The 27,290-nt window shown below is 45.6% G+C and overlaps 1 protein-coding gene and 1 long non-coding RNA gene across 2 annotated transcripts in view; one reads left to right on the plus strand and one right to left on the minus strand.

The window, feature by feature from the left end:
* LOC109280557 (uncharacterized) overlaps positions 1-21,588 on the plus strand; it is an 87,616-nt gene extending 66,028 nt beyond the window's left edge. Inside the window, exon 6 of the long non-coding RNA XR_009460133.1 lies at positions 20,593-21,588. This is a non-coding gene — a long non-coding RNA (uncharacterized LOC109280557). The remainder of the gene's footprint in view (positions 1-20,592) is intronic.
* Positions 1-27,290, minus strand: part of MYBPC3 (myosin binding protein C3) — a 123,324-nt gene that overhangs the window by 62,380 nt on the left and 33,654 nt on the right. The window contains exons 9-15 of the mRNA XM_019477175.2: positions 21,205-21,261; positions 14,865-14,888; positions 13,666-13,832; positions 9,235-9,367; positions 8,955-8,957; positions 8,389-8,513; positions 7,652-7,757 (exon numbers count right to left, since the gene is read on the minus strand). Of these exons, the coding sequence (XP_019332720.1) occupies positions 7,652-7,757; positions 8,389-8,513; positions 8,955-8,957; positions 9,235-9,367; positions 13,666-13,832; positions 14,865-14,888; positions 21,205-21,261 (615 nt within the window). The remainder of the gene's footprint in view (positions 1-7,651; positions 7,758-8,388; positions 8,514-8,954; positions 8,958-9,234; positions 9,368-13,665; positions 13,833-14,864; positions 14,889-21,204; positions 21,262-27,290) is intronic.

Here is a 27,290-nt window from a genome sequence, read left to right on the forward strand (position 1 = left end):
CAGGTACATGGCAGAATGCCCTGCTTGTGCCCCTTGCCCCACACCCAAATCCCCTGCTGCCCCTTGCCTCCCACCCAAAGCCCCTGCCCTGCTCATAAGCCTTGCCCCCCACCCCAGGCTCCGTGGCTGTCAGCAGCTACCCAGCACCTGGGCCAGCTGCAAACATCTGGTGCCTCTGCCCCCGGCCGCGGCCGCCTCCCAGCCTCAGACCCAGCCCCGGGCTCGGGGGAGGCAGCACATACCGGCAGTGCTCCCCACTGTGCTACCCTCACCACTTCTGCAGGGCAGCATTGGAACCCGGCGCGGCAGGGCACAGCGGGGGGCGCAGAAAGCCGCTTGCTCCCAGCTCCCCGCTACACTTCCCCTGCAGGCGGGAGCAGCAGTGAGGGGCACAACCCTGTGCTGTTGCCCACGCTGCTCCCATGCACACAAGGGAAGTGTGGCAGGGCAGCAGGGACCAGGCAGCTTTCTGCGCCTCCTGCTGTGCCCTGCTACGTCGGGTTCCAACGCTGCTCTGCAGAAGCGGGGAGCACTGCCGGTATGTGCTGCCTCCCCCGAGCCCGGGGCCGGGTCTGAGGCTGGGAGGCGGCTGAGGCTGGGGTGGAGAATCAGCAGATGTTTGCAGCTAGCCCAGGTTCTGGGTAGCTGCTGGTAGCCACGGATCCTGAGCTGCTTGCAGCAAGCTTTCATGGGAGCAGCCCAGGCTCTGGTTATCAGCAGCTACCCAGAACCTGGGCCGGCTGCAGCCGGGAGGCTACAGACAGCTGGTGCCTTCCCACCCCGGCCATGGCTCCAGTTGTCTCTCGGCTGGCTCTGGGTAGCTGCTGATAGCCATGGAGCCCGGGCTGCTCCCAGCAGGGCTTGCAGCATCCCTCTACCCAGAGCTGGGGCTTCCCCGGTTCCAACCCGTGCTGAGGAAAATGGCCTCACGTGCCATGCTTGGCAAGTATGCCAGGGGTTGCCGACCCCTGTTATAAATCATGTTTGTATATGTAACTCTGCTAACATTGTGTGGCTCCCCGTGGCAACTTTGTAAGGATCTTAAGGCACCCTGATTGGGAATCATTGATTTATTCCTTTAGTGCCCTATCTGTAAACGGGGATAATGATACATTCCTACCTTCCAGATGTATTGTGAGGATAAATTTTTAAATGTTTGTAATATTAATGCTTCCTCAAATACAGGAGGCATGGAGGCCATATAAAACTATAGTTGAACAGAATTATTGTTATTTCTACAATTTTCAGGTTATTTTCATTTAAGGCCTTATAGGCTGGTGTGCATACCAGTCAGAGATAGAAACATAAAGACCAAACTGCAGATCTTTTCATACCTCTTTGTTTAGGGATTGCTTTATTTCCCAAACATACTAAAAAACCTGTTACTATGTAATAACCAGCTGAGGTCTTTTTGGCTTCATCCAGCTGGTGTGCAAGGCACTTTTCTAGGCTACTGTGGAGAAATCTGCACTATGACTTTCTCATCTTTGGTCAGTATTTCTCTTGCCTAAAATGCAGGAAGCCAAATATCTTTCTTCTTGTAGGTCACGTGCTTACTTTTATTTGTGTACCCTTGACCAAAGCTCATAGTTGAAAAGCTAAAGGGGGGCTGTAACAGGTGCATTGGGGCCAGTGCCCTGTTACAAGTTACAAATTAACCTACCTAATTTGCAGTTTTTCAGTTTTTCTGGAAACCACAACAACCGGTGGTGTCCACTACCACCAGGAAATATTCCCATGCAATCAACCCAAACCCCTTCCCCTAGCGTATTATTCATATGATATGCTGTTTTAGAACCTCTCAATCCTTACTGCAATACATAGACAACGTGGCAATCCTTGCAGCCAGCCTCACGTGCTTGAGACTTACTCTCTGTGGTGATGGCGGGGTCTCTGCCAGTGTGCGGTGATGTAAGGACCTCTCTGCCAATCATTGGCAAAAAGCGGGGCTGCCCGGAAATGCCTGCAAAATTGGCCCTTCGTGCCAGGAACAAGCTGCAAAAACGGCTTAGTCTTGCCACAAGTTAAGTAGGTCCCTAGTTATAGGGTCTAGATTGCTGAAGTTTCTCCCTAAAGTGACATGCACTTACTTTCTCGATATTGCCTTTCATGTGTTTTTTAGCTGATGACATTTATTCCCCTTGTTCTGATGGTGACAAAAGGACATTCATTGGGTCTCTGAAATAGTTTAAATAGACAGTCCAATTCTAGACATTGAGCTTCTATTTGCCTAGTTTTCTTTTGTCTCTGTTGCAGAGAGTGACAGCTGCTTTCACTCTGGGAGGGACAGAGATGGGTGTCTCCCTTCCTTCATAACTGGCTCTCTGTAAATGGACACTGCACATAAATGTATGTGTGTGCATATGTATTTTTTTTAATAGTGTAATGTATATACTATGCCCATCTGTGGGTCTCATTTAAATTTTTAGTTCCTTCCTTCAGGAGAGCAGATGAGGAATAGCAGTCTCCAGAAATGTCGTGAGCATTGTGGGAATAGCTAACAGTTATGTTTGTGAAGCTGTTAACAAACATGAAAGGATTCCATCTTGAAAGGAAGCTGAGAATCGATGTGCCAGACTTGCTTACAGTATCTTTTCCAGGCAATGTTAGCATCCTGTTTGAAATCAAGAACTAGCTGGACTCTGTGCTGAATACCTCTCATCAGTCTCACAAATCAAATTTGCATAATGACTGACTATGCAGTCGTGTATTTTAAAATGACATTGTGATGTTTCCTGGCTGCTCTCTTGAGGGATTCCCCCTGTTCCCTTGTGTTCCTTCACCTCTTGAGAGAGATTCCCTGTTTTTTGTGCCTACTTCCCTGTGCCTGGAGAACCTCTTTTTGTTCCCTTGAGTTCCTCTCCCATTTCCTGACACCTGTCACTGCTTCCTTGAAGGTTCCAGACAAATTCCTTCAGGATGTTGTTACTTCACTTTTTCCATTCTGGCTCTAGTCCTCATCAATAATAGTTTCTAAGGGCCATGTTTGGTATCTCCACCTGTTCAGGGGGTGCTAATGCTCTAAATCAGGGGCAAGCAACGTTTTTGGCCAGAGTGCTGAAAAAACTGCGATGTCTACCTTGTAAGGTGACGGAGTGCTGATATGCCAGAAAAACAAAACCAGGATGGGGGGTACAGGGCAGAACACACTGCATATTAGTATAGTTAATAAACATAAATGTTGCTTTTTTACAGTAAATACCTGGTTTTCTCAAAGTTCTAAACCTGGTGACAATAAATAAAACTTCATGTACTACCTATGTTGTTGTATATGCTTTTTTTTGTTAAGCATGTTGTGATGAGAGAGAGAAAAGGAGAGGAGAGAGAATAGAGAGAGAGAGAGAAAGAGGGAAAGAAAAACTAGAAAAAAGGAGAGAGAAAAAGAAGAAAAAGCAAAAGAGAGAAGATGAAAAGAGAGAAGAGAGAGAAAAAGGAGAGAAGAAAGAAAGAAAGAGGGAAAAAAAAACAAAAGAAAAGAGAAAAAGGAAAGAAAAGAGAAGAGGATAAAAGGAGAGGAGAGAGGAAAAGAAAGAAAGAAAAGAGAAAAAGAGGGAGAGAAGGAGAGAAAAAAAGGGGAGAAGGAGAGAGAGAGGAGAGAGAAAAAAGGAAACAAAAGAGAAAAAGAGGAGAGAGAAGAGAAAAGAAAAAAGAGGGGAAAAAGAGAGAGAGAGAGAAAAAAAGGGAAAAAATAAGGAACTACGAAATTCACGGCAAAAGTTGGCTGCATCTTCATCTTACAGGTTCCCCCTGTGGCCCTACCCCCACCACTGATTGGTCGAGGGGCTGCGCTTGCAGATCACTCCTGAATGGCAGAGAGGCAAAAACTGCAGTTTTAAACTTGGGACCATTGTTGTGTCCCCACCACTGATTGGCTGAGGGGCCCCAGGAAGGACTTGCAGCTGACTGGCAGGAAGGCAAAAATGGCACCATGTTTAAAACAACAGCAGCAAGGCGCCAGACTTCCATACGTAGATCCTGAGGTGGTGCAGAGTCACTTGGAAGAACTGGATGCCTTTAAGTCGGCAGGCTCGGATGAGCTTCATCCGAGGGTGCTGAAGGCACTGGCTGACATCATTGCACAGCCACTGGCAGGAATATTCGAACGCTCGTGGCGCACGGGCCAGGTCCCGGAGGACTGGAAAAGGGCTAACGTGGTCCCCATTTTCAAAAAGGGGAGGAAGGAGGACCCGGGCAACTATAGGCCAGTCAGTCTCACCTCCATCTTTGGTAAAGTCTTTGAAAAAATTATCAAGGCTCACATTTGTGAGAGCCCGGCAGGGCAAATTATGCTGAGGGGAAACCAGCACAGGTTTGTGGCAGGCAGATCGTGCCTGACCAATCTAGTCTCTTTCTATGACCAGGTTACGAAATGCCTGGACACAGGAGGAGAGGTGGATGTCGTATACTTAGACTTCAGGAGGGCCTTCGATACTGTATCCCACCCCATACTGGTGAACAAGCTAAGAGGCTGTGATGTGGATGACTACACAGTCCGGTGGGTGGCGAATTGGCTGGAGGGTCGCACCCAAAGAGTCGTGGTGGATGGGTCGGTCTCAACCTGGAAAGGTGTGGGCAGTGGGGTCCCGCAGGGCTCGGTCCTTGGACCGATACTCTTTAATGTCTTCATCAGTGACTTGGACGAGGGAGTCAAATGTACTCTGTCCAAGTTTGCAGATGACACAAAGCTATGGGGAGAAGTGGACATGCCGGAGGGCAGGGAACAGCTGCCGGCAGACCTGGATAGGTTGGACAAGTGGGCAGAAAACAAGAGGATGCAGTTCAACAAGGAGAAATGCAAAGTGCTGCACCTAGGGAGGAAAAATGTCCAGCACACCTACAGCCTAGGGAATGACCTGCTGGGTGACACAGAGGTGGAAAGGGATCTTGGAGTCCTAGTGGACTCCAAGATGAACATGAGCCGGCAGTGTGACGAAGCCATCAGAAAAGCCAATGGCACTTTATTGTGCATCAGCAGATGCATGACGAATAGGTCCAAGGAGGTGATACTTCCCCTCTATCGGGCACTGGTCAGACCGCAGTTGGAGTACTGCATGCAATTCTGTGTGCCACACTTCAAGAAGGATGCGGATAACCTGGAGAGGGTCCAGAGAAGGGCCACTCGTATGGTTAAGGGCCTACAGACCAAGCCCTACGAGGAGAGACTAGAGAAACTGGACCTTTTCAGCCTCTGCAAGAGAAGGTTGAGAGGCGACCTTGTGGCTGCCTATAAGTTCATCACGGGGGCACAGAAGGGAATTGGTGAGTATTTATTCACCAAGGTGCCCCCGGGGGTTACAAGAAACAATGGCCACAAGCTAGCAGAGAGCAGATTTAGATTGGACATTAGGAAGAACTTCTTCACAGTTCGAGTGGCCAAGGTCTGGAACGGGCTCCCAAGGGAGGTGGTGCTCTCCCCTACCCTGGGGGTCTTCAAGAGGAGGTTAGATGAGTATCTAGCTGGGGTCATCTAGACCCAGCACTCTTTTCTGCCTATGCAGGGGGTCGGACTTGATGATCTATTGAGGTCCCTTCCAACCCTAACATCTATGAATCTGTGAACTGCAGTTTTCGCTTCCCTGATTCATTAGGGAAACACCTGCAGTTGCTGGAGGGTTTAGGGGGCTTATTACATGATTTTATCCCAGTTTAGCAAGCAGCCCCAGGCTGGCAGTGCTGAGGCAGGGGGAAGCCATGGAGTTGGGCTCTGTGGTGCACAGCATGAGCTGGAGGGTGGAAAGGGCTGTGAGGGGGGCCCATGGCCTGCTTGGCTGTGCTCTTCCTGGTGGTTGGCCCTGGGTGTGGGCAGGGGCAGCAGCAGCCAGTGTGCACATGGCTCTGCCTGGCTGCCTGCTACATTGCTCCCAGAGCACCCAAGCCAGCTGCCCCAGCACTTCTGGCATAGAAACCTAGCAGGGTTAATGCTGGCCAGGAGGTTACTAGTGTGGCCAGCAGGCTCCCCCTACCCCTCCTTGCTGCCCCAGGGACCACAACCCCCCCATGCAGTGCAGGCTCCTACCCCGAGAGGGCTCCAGGTCTCCCATACCCACCCACCTGCAGACTGGCCCACTGCAACGAGCACCAACTCAGCCAATCTATGACAGGGAGACAAAATGATGAAGTTTAAAACTGCAGTTTTCGCCTCCCTGCTGACCAGGAGTGAGTTGCAAGCGTAGCCCCTCCACTAAGTGGTAGGGGGTGCATGGGGGAGCCTGCAAGATTTAAGGTGCTGCCGCACACCCCACTTCTGCCATGAATTTCGTAGGTCTCTAGAAAATGAGAAAAAGCCAGGGGGAGGGAAAGAAAAGGAAGAAACTACAAGGACCAGCTGCCAGAGCCCAGGCACACTCTCCGCCTCCCCCCCCCCAGCAATGCAGGTGTGTGGGCATCGGGTACATGAGATGGCTGCTGCTGCTGCTGCTGGTTTCCCTCCTGCTGCTGGTTTCCCTCCCACAGCACTGTGGCAGGCACTGGGGTCAGGGTGAGGACAATGCAGGCAGGGACGAAGTCTGCATTCTGCTGTCCCTGCCCCCATGTCTGTGGCTGAGTCTGTGAAGTGCTCAGCACCGCCACAGACACAGTGGTGGGGTCAGCAGAGCAGACTACGTCCCTGCCCGTGTTCTCCTGCCCGTGCCCCCAGTGCTTGCCATAGCGCTGGGACCTGCAGCTGCTCCAGCGAGCCCAGAGCAGCACCTTAAAAAAAAAAATTAAAACATTTTGCTCAGCACACCTCCTGGCGTGCAGAGGAAAATGTCTCTGCATGCCACTAATTGGCACACATACCAGGGGTTGCCTATCCTTGCTCTAAATTGTCTATATACTTGAGGGATCACCTTCTTTCTGATTCCCCTTTTGTGATCCCTGAGGTCAGCCAAAAGCAACTTTCAGCATGTGCCATCAGTATTCTAAGTGCACTTGATAAAAACTTGGCAGAGGTCATTTTCAAGAGTTGCTCCTCAGCTCTGGAACTCCTTCCCTTTTGCGGTTTACCAGAGCCCAAGCCTGGATGTCTTTTGCAAGCACTGTAAGACATTCCTGTTTTGGCCAAGCATTTAGCAAACAAAGCTAGGCTGAAGTAGTCCCTAAACAGACTCCCACTGTGAGTCTCTGTCTTACTTTGATAATCTAGTTCCCATTTAAGTTGTTTTTTCTTTTCCCTGTTTTGTGAGTATTCTGTTCTCATATTGCTATCTTTATGCTGCCCTGAGCCATGTTGGGAAAGGTGGAATATACCTTAAATAAATAAATAAAATAAATAGATAAATACAATAGTAGTCCTTTCACTAAAGACAATCATCTAGAAAAATACTAAAACAAATATATCAGCAGAATCCCAAAGTGAAAGAACAGGAAGATCTGGACACACAAAACATCCCTCATGTCATTTATTGTTTTATGATCAGTTCTGACATCTTTCCAGCTAATCACCCTGTGGGTTTATGGAGCCTGCCTACCTTCCTTCCTTTCTCTCTCAAAATAATGTAGACAGTTGGGTACATAAGCCTACAATAGCCCCTCTCCACTTGGCATTGAGTTGGATGGTCCCTATCCTTTCATTTTGAACACCCCTTCATGATAATAATGCTAATGGTCCCAGTGTGCCCCACAGAAAAGTGTACACCAGGAATCACTTATTTTTTTACATTCTCTTTACCATTTCACAGTAGCCCCTTCCTCGGACACTTCACACTCAAACTCCACTCTTTCTCCAACCATCACCATTTGGTCCTCCAGTGGGTGGATGATCAGGACTGGAGGCTCTGGAAGTGAACAAGTCTATTGTAAGCAAGAGTCTGAAGAGTAGAACAGAAAGGATGGCTAAGAGCCCTATCACTTCCCTTCCATCTCAGTAGGGAAAGAGGCAGTAATCTGAGGGGAGATAATTTTATTCCCACAGCAACTATGGTGAATTAATTCCATCCTTTGCACAACATCTGCCAATGTATACTACATAGGAACATAAAATTTGTTGTGCCAGATTACATCATTAATTTTATTCATAGACTACTTTGTTCTTGATTTATAAAAGAGAGTAAATATGATGTGTTGATCATTTTTCTTAAATCTAAACTCTAAATTGATGTGTTTATATAGTTTGCCTGACATTTTCAGCTTCTTCAGGCTCTAAGTTTCCGTTTTTAGTAACTTTGTAGTCATCATTTTTCAGAAAACAGCCTTCCAGATGTGAGCCACCTATAAGCAGTAGAGTTTTGTCTTTCTGAATCTGCTTCCTGAAACAATTAATCTTAACATGTGAAGAAGCCCTCAACTCCCACTAATCTCACTGGACTGTTTATTTTCTTCTCTCTAAGATTTAACTAGGCTCAGAAACAGGAAATACTAGTAAATGGGGGTAAAGTAGATCTGCACCTCCACCTGGCAGTCACTCACCTCTGACAAATAGTTCTGTGAAGCTCTTTTCCTCACCTATCACACATTGATATGCTGCATCATCAGCCAGGGAGCAGTGATTGATAGTCAGAATCCTTTTATTCCCAACAGCCTCAAAAATATATCTGAAGAAATGTAAATAGAAACTAAGTATAATGAGCATGGAGTCTGTCCCTTAGAACTAGCCACCTTTCTCCATGCATGGCTGAGAAGAAGAATGATTTATCATGAGCTTCCCTATCTGATGTGGGTGAAGGCAGTAGCCAAGCATCCCTGTTCTGGTAGAAGGGAGAGGAGGAGTTTTAAAGACAGTTATCCACTTGAACAGTGTGAGCTTGAGGGAGGGGTTTACAAAGAAATGTTTATACAAAGCAGATAGTTGAACAATATTATGCTTAAATGCCAGTCATTAAGAACATATTTTCACCATGTGGCCCCATCAGAACTCACGCACAAAATCACTTCAGGTTGGTCTTATAATGCAGGTACATCTGACACAAGAAGGGAAAGCTTACTGGATCCCCCCCAAAATTATAGAAATGAGAATGTATAATCAGAGGACTTACTTGCTGAGCAGACAGATGGTTGTGTTAAATTCCATGTACAAAAAGTGAGAACATGAGAGGAAGGGAAGAAAAAACAATGATGAGAACTGTGAACTAAAAAGTCATTTCAAATGTTAACAAACCATCAATCTTGGCACCCATATAAATCTTTGTGTATTTTCCCTTTCCCCTTCTGGCCTTCCTCTTCTTTTGTCATTTCTATTGACCATCTCTTCTTGAAGATGGTTAGGTTTTCTATTTGTTTCAATTTGGATTTCTGAGCTGTCTTTTCCTAATTTACCTGCCACTAACTTGGATCTCCTGCCCATTCTTTAGCCATTTCACATCAGCATCTGGGTTGGCAACATCCACTGTAAATTTGATTTTCTGTCCTTTGTCCACTTGGTAAGCAGGATCCAGTTTCTTGAGGAACGCTAAAATAAAGAAGGGTTACAAATGGGCTACTTTAATAACTTTTCTTCTCCACATTTTTTTCCCTTGCATTTATAGCCTTTTCTATTGATTCAAGACCTAATTAATTCTGTTCAATTCATATCACCCCATTTGTTTTTTTTCTATTTTTTGTTCCCACAGTGTTCCCGCTACATCTTTTCTATGATTCTCTGGCCTTAGCTAAACTAGGGTAAAAGATGTGATGTTCCCTTATGTGAAGAAATCCCTCTCTGTCTGTCCCTGGATTGCAACATTCCAGCTACCCCTCTGTTTTTCACTGTGGCTGCTACTATTTGATACAACCTGGACCAAGCTGTAAAAATTCCTGAGGGGATGGAGAACTCTCTCTCTGCCTTCAGGTGGCACTTTGGGAACATAGAAGCCATGAGCCTTCAGAGAATCTCTGGATGAATGTGAAAACACCAACTGCTGAAGCTTCCTTAGCCTGCCGAAGGGTTTTTGAACCCTAAAGCTTGCTTAATAACTATTCTCCGACCATTTGGGCTGGTCTAATAAAAGATATCAAATTCACCCAAGGAACCTTGTCTGCCTAAGTAGAAATCTGGCATCTAGCTAGTAGATTAGGCCTAAGTAATTCAGAAGCATATTAAAAAGGTCCCAAAACCCAATCCCTGTAAAGACTCAAATTTGTGTTTGCTCAAAGTGGTTTGGTTTTTTTTAACTCCTTTTGTTCTACCCCCAACTTTCTTCCCCTGATCAAAAAAATGATCAGGTTACAGTATGCCTGGCTGTAAATTCCTTAGGGGAGAGACAGGTCTTTTCTCTCCCTTGGCACAGCTGGCTAAGGTTGGCTTGGCTATTTACTTTCCTCCAGTACAGCAGGCTATCTTTGGATGCTTCAGGCGGAAAGAATCACCCCAAAATATTACTGTGGGCAAAGGACTCCTAAGGCTTGCAGTGTCTGTGTACCCTGGGCTACATAGAGCCATACCAGAGACCACTGCCCAGGTGGTGGCAGTGTTACCCCAGGCTTTTGGGTTTTCTCCAGGAAAGGGGATGGCTAGACACAGGATCCCCAGGGGAGACTCCCGAAGCATGGTTTTGGGCCTGGTACAGTGAGGTGGGTGGATCTGCATAGTAGTGCCCCCCTACTGGGCTGCCACAGCTTACACAAGTACTAGTCTATGGTGGAGTAAATAGCACTGCCGCAACACGTGTAGATGGGAACAAGGTTGGATGGGGCATGAGGGTGCTTCAGTGTGGGGGCTACCTGCTTGCTAGCTCCACACTGTAGCACCCTTGTGCTCCAGCCAGCCCCTCTACAGCACACTGAGCCTGGTCAGAGCAGCTCTGGGCTGGCAGGCTGACCCCCTGGGCCCTCTGCTAGCTGGGGCTGCATCACCCCAGCTCAATGTGCTGCAGTCCCAGGTGCATGTGAGGACACTGCACCCAGGAACAATAAACTCTGGCATGAACTATCCTGGAGTTTATTGCTACACAGTAACTTCAAGTGTAGATACACCCAGTTGTACTTTCATGTGGCCTGAGCTGGCTGAGTTAAAGCTTACGGTACCTTCTAGGCTTTCTCTTTAATTATTTAGTATCTATAAACACTGTGCCTTCAGCACTATACATTAAAATGTATTAGCTAACTCAAGTTAACTAACACATACTAACATATCATCTTTAAATTCTAATCTAGAAAAGATTCAAAAAAATTATTAAGGAGTGGTGCCTATAGTGTTTCTGAGGCTATGGATAGTCATTACATCTGTAGTACTAAATATGCCTTTGTAATGATAACATAGGCACTGATTTTGTTGTTTGTTGGTGGGTGCTTGCAGATGTGCACTCCCCCTAAACATGGTGCTTTACTTTTAACTTTCCCATGCTGAGCCCCGTGCATGCCCAGAAGAGGCAGTGCGTTACTTCAACCTGGCTCTGCAGCATCTGTAAAGACTGAGCACTTTAGTGGGGCTTTTTTATCACTTTTACCTAATAGCGGATTGAATCAGCTTTAGCTAAAAGTGCCAAAAAGCCCTGCTGAAGTGCCTAATCTTTACAGGCACTGCAGAGCCGTGTTGAAGTAATACACTGCTGCTTCTGGTAATGCCCCCCCCCCCCCTTTTTTTTTTTTTTTTTTAACATCTGCAAGTGTGACGCCATGGGGTCTGTGCACCCACTAATTTTTTTCAGTGGGTGCTTGAGCCCCAGCATACCCATTGGGTTGGCACCTATGAATGCTACAGAAATTGAATGTACAGCTGGTAAAGCTGTTTGTAGTGCTACAAAGAATGAAAGTGCCACAAAATAGTACCTTTTTCAAAGAGGAACTTTTCAGTTTTCTAGCACTATTTGTAATGGCAGTACAGGAGTCTCAAGGCCACCTCCAATAGGGAGGGAGGAAGGGAGAGTGACCAGCTTCCTGACAGCCTACACAGCTGCAAGCTGTCAGGGAGCCCTGTTGGGACCCTGCTGCTACTGAGCCCCAGCTCTTTCCAGGGCTGTTAAAGTGACAGTAATTCCCAGAGGTGGCTCTCCCTAGCTATGCCAATCAGCTGATCAGTGGGTGGGGGGGACAGGGAGGGAAGGTTAGGGTGTGGGAATTCCTCTCACTGCTGCAAGCACTGGGACTCTGGAAGTGACAATGACACTATGGAAGTGGTGGGGGTGAAAAGGTAGGGGTTGATTATTGATGCCTGACCCTTTTCCTAGCAAAAGAGAATGCAGGTTATCAGTGCTTAGGCTCCTCAGGGGGCAGAGAGACACCCAGATGGGGAGCCTGCCTTTGAGGTGACTTTGTAGCTCTCCAGCCAGGGGGCTGGAATGCCTGTGCACCCCCACAGCACTATATGGTACATCATGCCGTACTGCTACATAGTGCTGAGGTACTAGCACCATACTTACCTGGCAGGGGAAGTACCTGACCAAGTAGGTGCCTTACCAGTGGCTTTGTGTAGTGGAGGGTGCACTCTTGTCTGTTTGCAGACAGGACTCCCTACAAGAACCTCATAGTTAGCTTCCCACTGGCCAGCTTCCAGTGGGAGGATCTTGGCTACATGCTGACTTTATGGAAATGGGAGACTTCTCCCTAGCTTGCTTCCGCAGCCGTACAGCTGAGGGCAAGTGAAACTCAGGGGCGTCCAAACCCCAAGACTCCGGGTGTGGGACTGCATGTAGGATGCCTGCTGAAGGATTTGGAAGTATCTGAAGTCCCAGGGTGGGGTGGAGAATACTTGCTGGTAATAGGTCCCCAAGTGGTTCATGAATGATTCAAACAGATTTGGACCTGATCTGGCTTGTTTGACCTGGGACACTAAAAATTTTCCTTAAAAAAAATAAATAAAAAAAAGTGCCTATCCATACCTTGGGAAATTTTTATTTACCAAAATTAACCAGCCTTTTTTAAAGCCAGAGACGAAGACAATCCCAGAGTCTTATCACAGTAATTGGGGGCAGTTAGCAAAATGGAGGATGTATATAGCTTTCAAGGGTCAGGAATAAGGCAGTCCAGAGCACCTAGTATCAGTCTGATCTTTGGCAACAGGCATCTTGGGTATACAAGATCATAGAAAAGTTGGGAAAGCTAGTTTTATCATATTTCTTTTTCCCTTCGCCTGCACTTTGCCATTGCCCAGCTGATGATGGGGGCATTCATGAACAGCAAAATGAAGACATATTTATTCACATACTACACAGACCCTTGCCCAAAAATTAGCCCTCCAAAACTGGGTTGTATATCTTAAGCAGGGAAGCTGATTTCTGCACCAGATTTCAAGCATAAGGAAGCTGTAATGGCTGCTGCTGCTGTTCTTCTCTCCTAGCCAGGAAGGGAGGGATGGGGAGAGTAAACTCTGTAGCATCACAGTTATTTTAAGTTTTTTCACAACTGTTGCTGAATTGTCAGTAGCTTTTGGCACCGCAGCCAACACCTGCTGCCATTTTGGGCAGTAGCTGTGAAAGGCTAAAAACTGTAACTTTCGGCTGGGCAGCAATGGTCAGGGTATGTAGTAAGTGAGAAAGTATGGTATTTTTGGAAGAAATACACGGAGGTATAGCTTGCTATTTTGTTGCTCTGGGCAGTGTGTGTGTGTGTGTGTGTGTGTGTGTGTGTGTGTGTGGTATTGTGCCAAGTGCCAGAGAACTGGGGATTGGAGGTAGAATCATATTTGCCATGGCACAGGCTCATCATGCTCTGGCTGCTGCAGCGTGAGCTCCTAAGGGGCCTCCATTCTGGCATCCCCTCTAAATCGGCACCCAGGGCTGGTACCTCTGTCACCCAGCTATAGCTACAGTCCTACAAATACAACTTGCCAACCTGTACTTTTCTTCTCCTCCTTCTTCATGCGTTTGAGTCGTTTCAGCAACCCCCTCAGGTCTGTGATCCCATACTGGAAAGCTATTTTCTCATACTCAGAAGGAGGGGCTTTCCTCAGGATTTCCCAGACATCAACACTGGGCTGTGATTCAGTTTTTGCCTCAGTTCTGACAGGAGTAGAAAGTTAATGTCACACTAGAAAGGGTTTCAAAACAGGATTTAGCTTGGCAAACTATGTTTTGGTTGAATGAAGCAATTCCTCCATAATAGCTATATACTTATTTTTAGTACAGTAATGCTTAGACTTACTAAAATGCTTAGAGTTCAAGGCCTAATTGTGCTATAGGATACACATATGCATATTAATATAGAGTCCATGTCCTGAAGAGTTTACACTTTAAATAGACAAGCTGGATATATGAAGTATTATCCCCATTTTAAAGATGGAGACCTGAAGCACAGAGAGATTGCCTTTTCTAAGATCACACAAGTAATCTGTGGGAAATCAGGAAAGCTAGCCTGGATCTTCTGAGTCCCAAGATAGTATTTAGCTTATCCACAAGACTGGTCATCTTTTCCAATTCTGATTGTTGGTATTATGGCTTTAAGAAATCAGTCTGTTTCTCAAGATTATTCTCTCTTGTTTAAAGTGAATTGTGGGTTGTCTGAAGAACATGGCCATTTGTGATGGGAAGTTATTTATAATAAAATCTTAGAATTCAGAGATACTTATATTGGGAGATACCAGCTAGCAGGACAGTAAAAACAGTATTTACAATGGGCTCTTCAGCTTGTGGATTGTCTAGACCAGAGGTTCTCAAACTGTGGTCCGTGGACCACCACTGGTCCGCAAGCTCCATTCAGGTGGCCCGCAGAAAGGTTGCAGAACAATCGAGAATATCTTTACTTGTAAGTAGGACTACTCATATTAAAATATGAGTTGTGTGCTTTGATTTGTAGAACAAAAACAAGTTTATTACGTGGTCTGCCGAGACCCTTAGCAATTTTCAAGTGGTCCGTGAAAAAAAAAGTTTGAGAACCACTGGTCTAAAGAGCTGGTTATCACAGGAGAATACACTTTGGTGGACCAAGACCAGAGTGAGAATTAGTCTGATCTGTTGCAGGAAACTTTCTACTTCTGTTAAAATTTATCATTATGAAAATCCACTAAAAGAAAAAGAGATTGATTAAAATCTTACCTATTTACTGAGCGCAAGAAGCTGCTGGACTCGAGAATGATGCAGAGAAGCATTTGGAAAAGCATGCAGCATCCCAATGGACAGGAGAAAGGGCAACATGTGTTAATACAACAGAACCATCATCATCTTCACCATTAAAACACTAGTCTGCACTTGAGCAAAAGTGTCATGAAAGATCTATTGCACTGAAATATGTTCTCAGAGAGATGCCATTCTTAGGGAAATCGGCTTCATTCTCATACTCCAGAATTCTATCTCATGTTTTATATTTTAGATATAAATACCAGCTTATTCCTCCTGCTGGGGACTGTTTATTGTCCCATGCTTATCCAAAAAAGTAGGATTACTGCCTGGCATTACTGTCAGTGGATTTCCCATGAAAAAGAGAGGCTGTGGTAAACTCCATGAAGGGAGAAGGAGGCATGACATGAAGTATAGGCTCTACCATCTCCCAGATAAACTATGACTTCTTAACATTTCTTGTAGGGATTGTTTCTGATATCACTAGGAACAAGAATCCAATGTAACAGAATACCCCTTTTACCAAGGCAATCTTCACTGATGAACCCCAACCAACTAATCACGCATAAGCTATGCATCAGGCAGTGCAAGGAAACTTAGAGGATTATGTGATTTTCTTTTCCTTTGCAGGTGTATACCACTACAAATGTCTACAGAGAAAGAATGATTCTTGTTAGTTTATGTACAAAATGTCACTTCATGCAAGGAACATGCAGGATGAATGGAGTTAGTTTGTACAGGGTGCATCTACATGTGAAATTAATTTGACACAAGAAACTCTGGTACAGTTAGCACTGGAGTTTATTGTTCCCAGACGTGGCATTTGTATGTGCATCCCAGATCGCAGCACAAAGAACCAAGGTGGAGCAGCCCTGGCTGGCAGGGGGCCCCGGCAGTCAGCCAACCAGTCTGGGGCTGCTCCGACCCAGCTCAACATGCTGCATAGGGACTGGCTGGGGCATGAAGGTGCTACAGTGCAGGGCTAGCTGGCAGGGAGCCCCATACTGTAGCTCCCTCATGCATGAATGTCTCATGCCTCTCGAGGCTAATAGGGCACAGTGACTGGCTGCAGGCAGCGGCAGCAGTGGCGGTTGTGACAGCTGGGGTGTGGCAGCAGCAAGTGGGGACTGCCCACAGGCGGCTGCGCTGATGTCAGTGGTGAGGGTGGGCAAAGCGGGGACTGCCCGCAGACAGCTGCAGTGGTGTTGGGAGCCAGGGGTGGGGGTGGATGGGGGACGATGACTAGCAAGCACTGACCAGTGGTCAGCAACCTCCCGCAGATGCCACCGACAGTGTCAGTGGTGGTGGGGGGCTGGCAAGCAGTGACTGCCTGCAGATGTCATCAGCACCGGCGGTGGCAGCCAGTCTCAAGGGGTGTACAGCTAATTTCAGGGGATGTATATGCAGCTGAGTGCACCCCCTATATATCACCAATGCCCTCATGCCCCAGCCAGCCCCAGTCAGCATCTACATGTACATTGCAGCAGAGTAAATAATTTTGCTGTAGGCTGGAGCTTGTATGGGCAATACTATCCTACTGTGGATTCATTAGTTTACCCTGGCCTAATAGGACTGCATGTGCACATGCTGATGCTTTACTACAGAGCTAGTTAGTCAGCTCCGCAGTAAAAATCTTGTGTACATGCATCCACGGTAGATTAAACCACATGGGTCTAATATTCCACTGTTTTTCCTAGAAAGGTGTTTGTAACAAGAATGCTACTATTATAGTGTTGAAATAAATCATCAGGGTTTCAGCATCAATGCCCATCTTTGAGGGTGGTGCTTCAGTCATTTGGAGTGGGGACATAGCACTTAAAAACTTTAACTTAGAAAATTGCTCTTTAGGATGGTTTGTCATCATCTATTACAGAAGGGCTAGCTGGATCTCAAGCTAGAAGTCTTTCTAAGAAATATAGACACAGTGAATATGCTTCCCCATAAGAATATGTCTGCCTTGTCTAGACACCCTCCCCATTACATATTTTTTATCAGCTTCTTGTGTGTTTGCAAAGTGACTTGTATTTCTTCCTGGTAGAGCACCCTCACCTAGTTCACAAGCACCTTTTATAATACTAGCTACATGCAGATTTCCTACTTGAGTTGTAAGGTCTGAATTGAAGCAAGGAAATACTGAGGAAGAAACCGTAGCTCAAAAGTAAGTATAGAATCACAAAAGATGGGAAAGGCTTATCAGGTCAAATCTAATTTTCTTTCCATGCTCAACATATTTATACCTTCCAATTGAAAGTTTAGGATAGGATTATTCAAAACATATTTAAATTATTTATCTAGGTTATTTTTACATTCATCATGAGATAAGTCTTCTATAACCTAATATATCTCACTACCAAACAGATTTCCTTAACATTCATGTCAAATTTTCCATTGCTCAGTTTCATCCCATTATTATTTCTAGTTATCCTCTGTCGGAGCACATGAAAAAACTTCTATCTTTAGTGTTTCCTTCACTTAGAAATTTTAGAGGATTATTTTACTTTCCTTAGTCATTACTTAGCCAAGCCATTTCTTGTATTATTTCCTCATACATGTGTACTATATAACCTTACTCTCTAGACTGGAACTTTTTCATACCTGTGCAAATTACTAAACAACCTTTCTTAAATGATAAACCATTTTAACCTTTCAAAACTGCATATCCTTTGTATGGCCGTTCATTTTCTCTGTTCATTAATATTTCAGTATAATATTTATAGGATGAAGTCTGTGGACCAAATTCCTTACTACTGTAAATGGGCAAAATGCTTTGGAAATCAATAGAGTATCACTTATTTATAGCAGTAGATAATTTGGCCCTTTAACTCTTTCTGTGTTTTGTATATGGTCAAATACACTGATTCTTTAGGACGAATAATACTAGCCAGAATCTCAAAAGACACATGAGATCTCCTCCTAGCTCTTACAAGACTATTACTTTTAGGCAATGGGTATCACCTACTCAACCAAAAAGTGCGTTTAACTTGAATACAAAACATACATCTGTGCATCCCAAAATATGCAGTAAGCCCTCCCTAAATCCATCTTTATATAAACTAAAATATGAGACCAGAATATTCCCAAGACTATATTGTCAGCCTTGTTTGTAAGTAGCCAATATTTCTTAATTTTCTTTGCTTCTAAATTGCTACTACAGACTAAAATATGATATTTTACAGCTGAGGTTCATGATTTAATTCGAGTTGAATGTAGGGAAGTGGGAAATATTTCTCTCTCTACCAACAAGTCCTGGGCTGCATGTTTCTCCATCCTGTCACCACTTTAACTTGGTTAAAACATTCTCCTAGTTCTAATAAGATTTATAGTGTTCACATAAATGAACTGCTTTCTCCCACCTGCCAATAGGGACACCCTCCCTGAGTAAGCACTGTAGGAAGAAAATCAGGGAACGTGGGTGTGCGGGCCGGGAGCGATCCGGGCCCTTTTTTGCACCGCGCGGGCTGTGGCCAGCAGCCTGGGCACGCTGGGTCGGAGAAAGCAGGCGACACACTAGAATTAGGCACGGACTTGTAATGGTTGATTCAAGATTGTTTACTTACACCAAAGATGGTCATGGTGTAGGCTGGACAGTTTCCCAGGCAAAGCTCCGCTTAAATCCTCGTTTGAGGACTCAGATAGTATTCGGATCACTCCCACGGAGTTGTCGAGGCTCCGTGGATCCTTTTGCGCGCAGGGAAGAGGGATACGTCAAGGATTGCGCTCGGTGACGGGGAGAGACTAGAAGCTGATCAGACCCCTGTTGCCTTCTTTGAATACACTGGGTCCAATAGGCTCCACAGTGCTTAGAGATCTTCACAAGATGTGAAGTTCTCTTCCTCCTGATAGTCGTGGAGTCCTCCAGCTTGGGCGGAAACCACTCACGCCTCTTATACGGCTAGCAAGCCAATCGCTATCCGCCACGTGTGAATAATTTAACGCAAGCCAATAATGGGGCTCGAATTAGAATAAAAATGGCGGGAACTCCTTGCAACGTGCATTTCTTAGCTGCAAAGAAGAAATGCACGCTGCAAAGAAAGCTTCAAATGACGGGAAAATAATTCAGTGGTGCCAAAGCACACACAAAACAAAAATCACACCCTTGGGTTGTGACAGTGGGCTTCTAAAGTTTCTCCTACCCTTACGTTACTCACCCTGATGTTGGAGGTTTTATCTGGAGGGAACATCTCATAGGTTAACTATGCACCTGGGGACATTAAGATGCAGTTCATTGAATCTGTTGTAAACAGAAAAGGCAGCTGAAATGTTTTAAATGTGTGGGGGGATTAAAAATAGTTTTGTACATTGCAGAGATGGTTCCTTCCTATCCCATTACCACAGATTGATTGGACCCTGTCAGCTGTCACCTCCTTCAAGGTCTATCACCACTATCCTATTTCATATTACCGTGTCAACTGTTCCCTTCCCTTTCCCAATGCATGCCCTTTCCTTGGCCTTTGATACCTGTATGTCAGCACCAGCTAATTAACGTACAGTAGCCAGAAAATACAGTGTTAAAATGCAGTTTTCTCCATGTATGCATTATCTGGGCACAGGAGTGCTTGCTGGGAAAGGCAAGACAGAAACAGAAGGAAGTAACAAAATAAGTGATCCCTGCATTCTACCTCTCTGCATCTCTAGACAGTTCCTCAATATGTTGCTTTCTCCAGTTTTGTTTGCCAAAGAGAATATTTTTACTTTGAGAAAAGGCTTAATGATGCCTTTAATCCTTTTTAGTTTTTAAAATGGAATAAAAAGCAAAAGTTACAAGCTTTCCTAAATCACAGTAGTGAATATTTACACCAGTGTGCCAACAATTCTTGAGAGCATGGGATTTTTCCCTCCCCCTCTGGCTTCTCTTTCCCCCACCTTTTTTTTTTTTATCTGACTCTGCTGCATGATCACCATGTAAGTAGGAAGGTTCTATTATTGATATTCATAGCTCCTGCATTTCTTTCCTCTCCCAGCTGGAGTCTCTGTAGGGACATTATAAAGTTACGCTCTTCATCCTTCAGCCCAAGATAAATATACTTGGCAAAACAGCAACTTAGGTCATTTGTCAGTAATAAGCTGACAATAGTAGAGAATAAGGGAGAGGAAATGTGCACTGTATACAGAGTACTCTGTCTAGCAGTAATGAGATGAAGATGAGCAAAGGAATATTTAATTGGATTACAAGATATTTTCTAACAGATATATCTATTAGTATTGTAAAGTATTAGAAGGTTCATTACTTAGAAATTTAGAGAGACTGGTCAAAACCCTGCAATATATATTAAAAGGATTAGTTTCTATAGTAGGAGAATGGAATAACTGTGACCAAAGAAGTCTTTCCATCTCTGATTTCTGTAAGAGTGCTGTAAGTATATGGAAGAACTTAAAGCCTTGTATTGTGAAGAAAATTATGATTGGAAACCCAAGCATAATTTGATAATGCCTTTAAAGGAGTAGGATGGTGGAAAAACAAAAAAGCTGAGGAAAATACGTGATTTGAATGCACGCCTTCTGAATGCTGTAGCTGTTTAAAAGCACTTCTCAGTTAGAAATCAGTAGGTGATAACTCTCTCTCAAATTGCCTGAATCCAGGGCATTTGCCATGCTCAACATGTGAGAGAAAAAGAGATTCATGCATTATTCAAAACATGTGGACCTTATATTCAGTCTCCTTCATGCATTATATGAGATGAAATAGAAATCTTACTCTCTTTTGCAGGAATGGAATCCGAACCATTGCATTTAGATTGACAAGGAGAATAAAAGGATGAAGCACAAGTAATTGGATCAAAAGAAGGCCATGAAGGACCAGAGAAAGAAGAGTAGATGCCATGAAATGAAAAGAAAGTATAAATTGGGAACCAGAACTGGAAGAGTTAGAATTGCCTGTAATATACAGAATAAACTTTTGATTTCCCTAGCTCTCCAGGCCCACTGACAGTTTAGAAGATGACATTCCAGGCAAGTACTACCTCTAGAAGTCATTTTTTTCTATACTGTACTTAATTTTCTCCAACAGAAGGTGGTAGATAAAGCGCACAACTACTCTAGTCCCAGGCTGTAAGGCTGTATTTTTTTCTATCTTATAAAAAGTAAATTTTTGATTTGTGAAGACATGGCCTGAAGATGCAGTAAGGAATACTAGGGTGCAATAGACTTTGGAGAATTCATAACTCTATTGCTTTAGTTTCTCTCAGCTGGAGCTATTTTAAAGAACACAGTCACAATTCTGAGTTTGTGGAACTTCAATCTATTCTAATTTTAGTATCTTCCGAAGCTGTTCTAGAGGAGCTCGATAATTTATTGCTCACAGACTGACGATTTTACTTACCTCTTTTTCAGTAAGGCACTAAAATCCAACTCTCCACCTTCTTCATGTCCCTCTGCACTGTACAATAATAGAAACAATAACAATTAGTGTCACAAGGAGATAGGGAATGGTTCATGTGGACAGAATTATTTTTAAGGGAAATATATTTAATTGGAGGGGAAGGAGGAGATGGTTTCACAATGGCTCTAGAATATGTGCTGGCATGTTAGCCATTTTATTAAAGAAATCATGTTATTAGTGCTACTTCCTGTTTATTGTCTTTGTATAGATTTAAGAAATATATTTGCAGGTCTTGTATTTCTTCTCCTCTGGTTACATAGGAAACAATGCACTATGGCTAATTCAGAATATAATTATGTTCCTAGAATATAATAGAATATTCCTTCTTTTCCCCTGAATCAAAAAGAAAAGATATCATGTATATAATGAATAAATACATTTATCTAAACCAAAATAGCCCAATAAACAGATTCCTACATAACCCAGAAAGTTTGTGGAGGGTTGCTGAGAATTAGAATAATTGCTGCTTTCAGGGGAATATAGATTAAGGAATGTGTGAATTATTTATAGTGGAGTTGCATGTGTATTGCTGCAGACTTACTCTGAACGCAGTGAGTTTGCTCAGGTTTAGCTGAACCTTTATTACTGGTGATGGTGAAATGGAAAAAAATCTAAACTCTGGTTGAACAATACATGTTTAGCATACAAGCAATCCCACTGTCTTCAGATTCTGCCCTGCAGTGATGCCTGGTACTGTACACATGGTTTTACAAATAAGAATCACCACATTGAATTAAACTAGTGAAACAAGTAGCCCATTATTCTGTCTCCAGCAGTAGCCAATCTCATGTACTTCAGAGGAAAGAGTCCTTTTGTAAGAAGGGTAGGCCAGGAGATGATAGACTAGGGAAACCCAGGCTAGTAGGAGAAAATGCAAGATGATAGCCTAGGCAGATAACTGGTTGGAACTCTGTAGGTAGTTCTGTCAATAAAAATGAAATAGAATTTGGCTCCCATCTTATGACCTGTGTTGGCAATGTAAGGTTAACTGGAGTAACCAACACTAAAAACTCTTTAATCAGAACTGATCCTTAGTGGGTGAGTCTAAACAAGACACTTTATGGCACAGTAGAGCTAATTACTGCATAGCAAGTGTCACCGTCTATATGTGCGGACCCTTACTGCACAGTAATTCCTTTACTTGGCAATTAATTTGCTACCTGCAAATGCAAGTAGCAAATTAACTGCTGAGTAATTACTGCACAGTACGGCATGTGTAGATGGTCAACTGGGAGCAAATTTTCTCCTGGTCAGCTCGGCAGCAGGGGGCAGGAGATTGCTCCCTGTCCCTGGGAGCTGTCCACTGCTGGGATGGGCTCTGCCACTGGAGCCTGGGTGGGGACAATGTCCCCCTGCCCCAGCAGCAGGGTGCTCCCAGCCCCTATTCCACAATCATGATCACTGAGCGGGGGCTGGGAACAAGCTCCTACCCCCACTCTGAATGGGGAGAGTTCCCATCCCAGCCTGGAGCTGGCTGCAACCTGCCCCTGACCGGGACAGTTCCTGGACAGCCCCAGGCTGCACGAAGACACCTGTACATAAAGACGTCTGTACATGCAGCCTGGAGATGGATGGGGACTGTTCCATTTCAGTGGATGGGGCAGGGAGCTAGGGCCTGCCCCTCCCCTGCAGCTCTTTCTAAGCCTCTGACTGGGGAGCTGGGAGCTCCCTGCTGCTGGGGCAGGGGGACATTGTCTCTGCCTGAGCTCCGCCACCAGAGCCCACCCTGCCAACAGGCAGCTTCCAGGGGCTGGAAGTAATCTCCCAGCCCCTGCCAGGAGATATCTGTGTTCTGGCCCTGTGCTCCCTGACAGTCCCTGGGCTAGCACCCAGGGGGAGTCTAGAGCTCCCCCTGACTGGTGCAGGGGGCTGGTGCCAGGGCCAGAGGGGATGGGAGGAGACTGCTGCCAGGGGCAGCAAATCTGCTCCTGCCTTGCCCGCCACATGTGTAGATGCCTGCCCAGAGTGGTTTTACTCTACAGTAAATTACTCTAAAGTAAATGCAGCCTTGAGTATTTTTAGATGGAGACATGGCCAGTATTTTCTTGTGATTAAGAAATTGCCATTTTTAGTTTAATAAAATTTCAACTATGTTTCATAAAAATTCAACTAAAATTTAGTTGCTGTCCACCACAGGAAAGATCGTTGTGAGAACCCTCCTGAACTATCTCCTTCCACTTTCTGAAGAGTTCCTCTCAGAATCTCAGTGTAGGTTTAGGGCATCAAGAGGTACAACTAATAGGATCTTCACAGCTTACCAGCTGCAGGAAAAGTGGCAAGAACAACACAAACCTCTCTACATGGCCTTCTTTGACTTCATGAAAGTCTTTGACTCTATCAGCAGAGAAGCACTGTAGAAGATCCTTCTGAAGTATAGATGTCCACTGAAATTCATCACCATTTTCTGCCTGCTTCTTGAAGGTATGTAAGCGGTGATTCTCAGTAACAGATCTATCACAGATCCTTTTGAGGTTAAGATGGGAGATAAGCAAGACTGCTTCATCACTCCAAAATTCTTGATATTCCTTACCGTGATGCTACATCTTACCATCAACAGGCTTCCAGTTGGAATAAAACTAAACTACCAAATGCGTAGTAAGCTGTTTAATCTCAGCGAGCCAAAACCAAGACCATCCTGACTTCAGTCATCGAGCTCCAGTATGCTGTACTGTGCTGTAATGCATGCTAACTCAGAAGCAGACCTTCAGGCAATCATCAATGTTTTTATCAAGGCATACAAGAAAATGAGACTGATGGTTAACATTCAGAAGACGAAGACCCCCAATCAGCAAGCTCTTAATGAGCAGTCTCCACCTCTGGTAATTCAGATTCATGGTGAGACTCTGGAGAATGTTATTTCCTGTAGCTCAGAAGCCATGTCTCACAGAAATCCAACATCACCTCAGATGTGCAAGTGTAACCTTCATATGCCTGAGGAAATGGGTGAATGTTGCAATATCAGATCCAAAACAGAGCTAATGGTTTATCAAGCACTTGTGATCCCAACTTTACTGTACAGAGCTGAGACAAGAACGATAGGCCTGTGCGAAGCGGGGAGTATTCACTTTGGATTCAGATATGGCTGATTCGGGGGACAGTGATTTGATTTGGTGATTCAAATCGCTGTCCTGAATCAATTCGGCTGATCGACTCTCTGAATCACCCAGGCCCATCCCCTGCCTGCTCTCCCAGCCTGGCAGTGGCTGCCCTGCCTGCCCTAGCTCCTGGCCCTTTGAAAAAAAAAGTCCTGACTCACCGGGTGCTGCTGGGTGGGGGGGTGATCCGCGCTGTCCCCCACTGCCCCATGCTGCATGGGGGGCTCTGTATGAGCCCCCCTGACCCTCTCACCTGCTGTCCCAGCCCTACTATGGCTGCCCCGCCCACCCTAGCTCTAGCCCTTTAAGAAAAAAAATACCAAAAACCCTCAAACTCACTGGTTCCTGCCTGGTGGAGTCAATCCCCACTGCTCCACGCCACATGGGGACTCTTCATGAGCCCCCAGAGCCCTGAGGCGGCTGCAGGAGCCGGTGAGTTCAGGGTTTTTTTTTCCATAGATTTCATAGACATTAGGGCTGGAAGGGACCTTGGAAGATCATCGAGTCCAGCCCCCTGCCCGAAGGGCAGGAAGTCAGCTGGGGTCATAGGATCCCAGCAAGATAAGCATCCAATTTACTCTTGAAGGTGTTTGATATAGGTGCTTGAACCACCTCCGATGGCAGGCTGTTCCAGACCTTGGGGGCTCGGACAGTAAAGAAATTCTTCCTTATGTCCAGCCTGAAACAGTCTTGCAGTAGTTTATAACCATTTGATCTTGTCATCCCTTGGGGCGCTCTGGTGAACAAACGTTCCCCCAGATACTGGTGGTCACCTCTGATAAACATAGGTGGCCATCAGATCACCCCTGAGCCTGCACTTTTCCAGGCTAAAGAGCCCCAGGGCTCTCAGCCTGTCGTTGTACGGTCTGTTTTCCTGACCTCTGATCATGTGCGTAGCTCTTCTCTGGACTCTCTCAAGCTTCTCCACATCCTTTTTGAATTGTGGAGCCCAAAACTGGACACAGTACTCCAGCTGTGGCCTCACCAAGGCCAAGTACAAGGGGAGAATGACGTTCTGGGATTTGCTTGAGAAGCATCTATGGATGCAAGCCAGTGTTTTGGTCGCTTTACTAGCCACAGCATCACATTGCAGGCTCATGTTCATCTTGTGGTCAGTGATGACCCCCAAGTATCTTTCTTCCATAGTGCTAGCCAGTGTAGCACTGCCGAGCCTATAAGGATGCTGCAGGTTTTTCCTCCCAAGGTGGAGAACCTTGCATTTTTCAGTGTTAAACACCATCAGATTCTCGTCTGCCCATTTGCTGAGCCTGTCCAGGTCAGCCTGGATCGTCTGCCTGTCTTCTGGTGTGGATGCTTTGCCCCAACGTTTGGTGTCATCAGCGAACTTGGCCAGTCCGCTTCTGACTCCAATGTCCACATCATTAATGAAAATGTTGAACAATACAGGTCCAGGGACAGAGCCTTGGGGGACCCCACTGGTCAGAGGGCACCATGATGATTGACTTCTGTCAATTACTACTCTCTGGGTCCGACCACAGAGCCAATTTCCCAGCCAGCAGATCGTGGTGGACCCAAAGCCACAATTGGCCAGTTTCACCAAGAGGTAATCATGGGATACCAGATTGAAGGCTTTTTTGAAGTCAGGATATATGACATCAATCTCTTCTCCCTTGTCCAGGTGATAGGTCACCTGGTCGTAGAAGGAAATGAGATTGGTCAAGCAAGACCTACCCGCAACAAACCCGTGCTGGCTATCCCTCAGTCCATTAAGGATGGCCCCTTTAATAAACTTTTCTAAGATCCTCCCCGAGATGGAAGTCAGGCTGATGGGCCTATAGTTTTCCAGATCCACTTTCCTCCCTTTCTTGAAGATAGGCACCACATTGGCCTTCTTCCAGTCTTTGGGCACTACACCAGAGCGCCAGGAGTTCTCAAAGATCCATGCCAGAGGCTGGGCTATGATGCTTGCCAGCTCCTTGAGTACTCTGGGGTGTAGACTGTCAGGGCCTGCTGACTTGAAGGTATCCGGCCTCTCAAGGTGCTCCTTCATGAGGTCAACATTGATGGAGGGCAAGGGATCTCCCTCACCCAGATCTCCCTGTCCCATAGTGGGCATGGGCGTCCCATGGGACTGATGAAAGACTGACACAAAGTACCCATTTAATAGGTTGGCTTTTACCTGGGCATCAGTTGTCCCATCTGGTTCAGCAGGGGTCCAATGTTGCCCTTGCTTTTCCTCCGGCTCCCCACATATCTGAAAAAGGACTTTTTATTGTCCTGGATGCTCGAAGCTAGTTGGAGTTCAGTTGCAGCCTTGGCTTTCCTGGTTCAGTTCCTGCAAGACCGGGCCAGTGCAGAATATTCCTCCTTGGAGGTGAATCCCATCCTCCATCCTTTGTAGGCCTTTCTTTTTGGCCTCAGGAGGTCTGCTAGATCCTTGGAGAGCCAGGGGGGCTGCTGTGCCCTCTTGCTGCCTTTCCTCCAAGATGGAATAGAATTAGCTTGTGCATTGAGGATCGCTCCCTTGAGGAGCAACCACTCTTCCTGAACTCCCTTTCCCTGGAGTCATGGTCCCTTAGGGCCTCACTGACAAGCCTCCTGAGCTTGTCAGAGTCGGCTTTCCTGAAGTTAAGGACTTCAGTGTTGCTGGCTGACTTGCCAGCTTTATGGCGGATGGTGAAATTGATCAGCTCATGCTTGCTGTCACCCAGCTTCGCAGTGATCACTAGGTTGCCGATTAGGTCATCCCCAGTAGCCAGTACCAGGTCGAGCAGCGCTTGTTGGCCTGTAGACTTCGAGTCAGGTAGAGGTCATCCACGTACGATAGGAAGCTTTGCAACTGCTTGGATTTTGCTGAGTGATCTTCCCACGAGATGTCTGGGTAATTGAAGTCACCCATGACAACCATGGTCTTGGAGCGTGCGGCCTCAGCCAGTTCCCAGGCAAACTCCTGGTCAAGCTCTTGACTTT

The sequence above is a fragment of the Alligator mississippiensis genome, chromosome 2 (genome assembly GCF_030867095.1).
Source record: "Alligator mississippiensis isolate rAllMis1 chromosome 2, rAllMis1, whole genome shotgun sequence".
NCBI lineage: Eukaryota > Metazoa > Chordata > Crocodylia > Alligatoridae > Alligator > Alligator mississippiensis.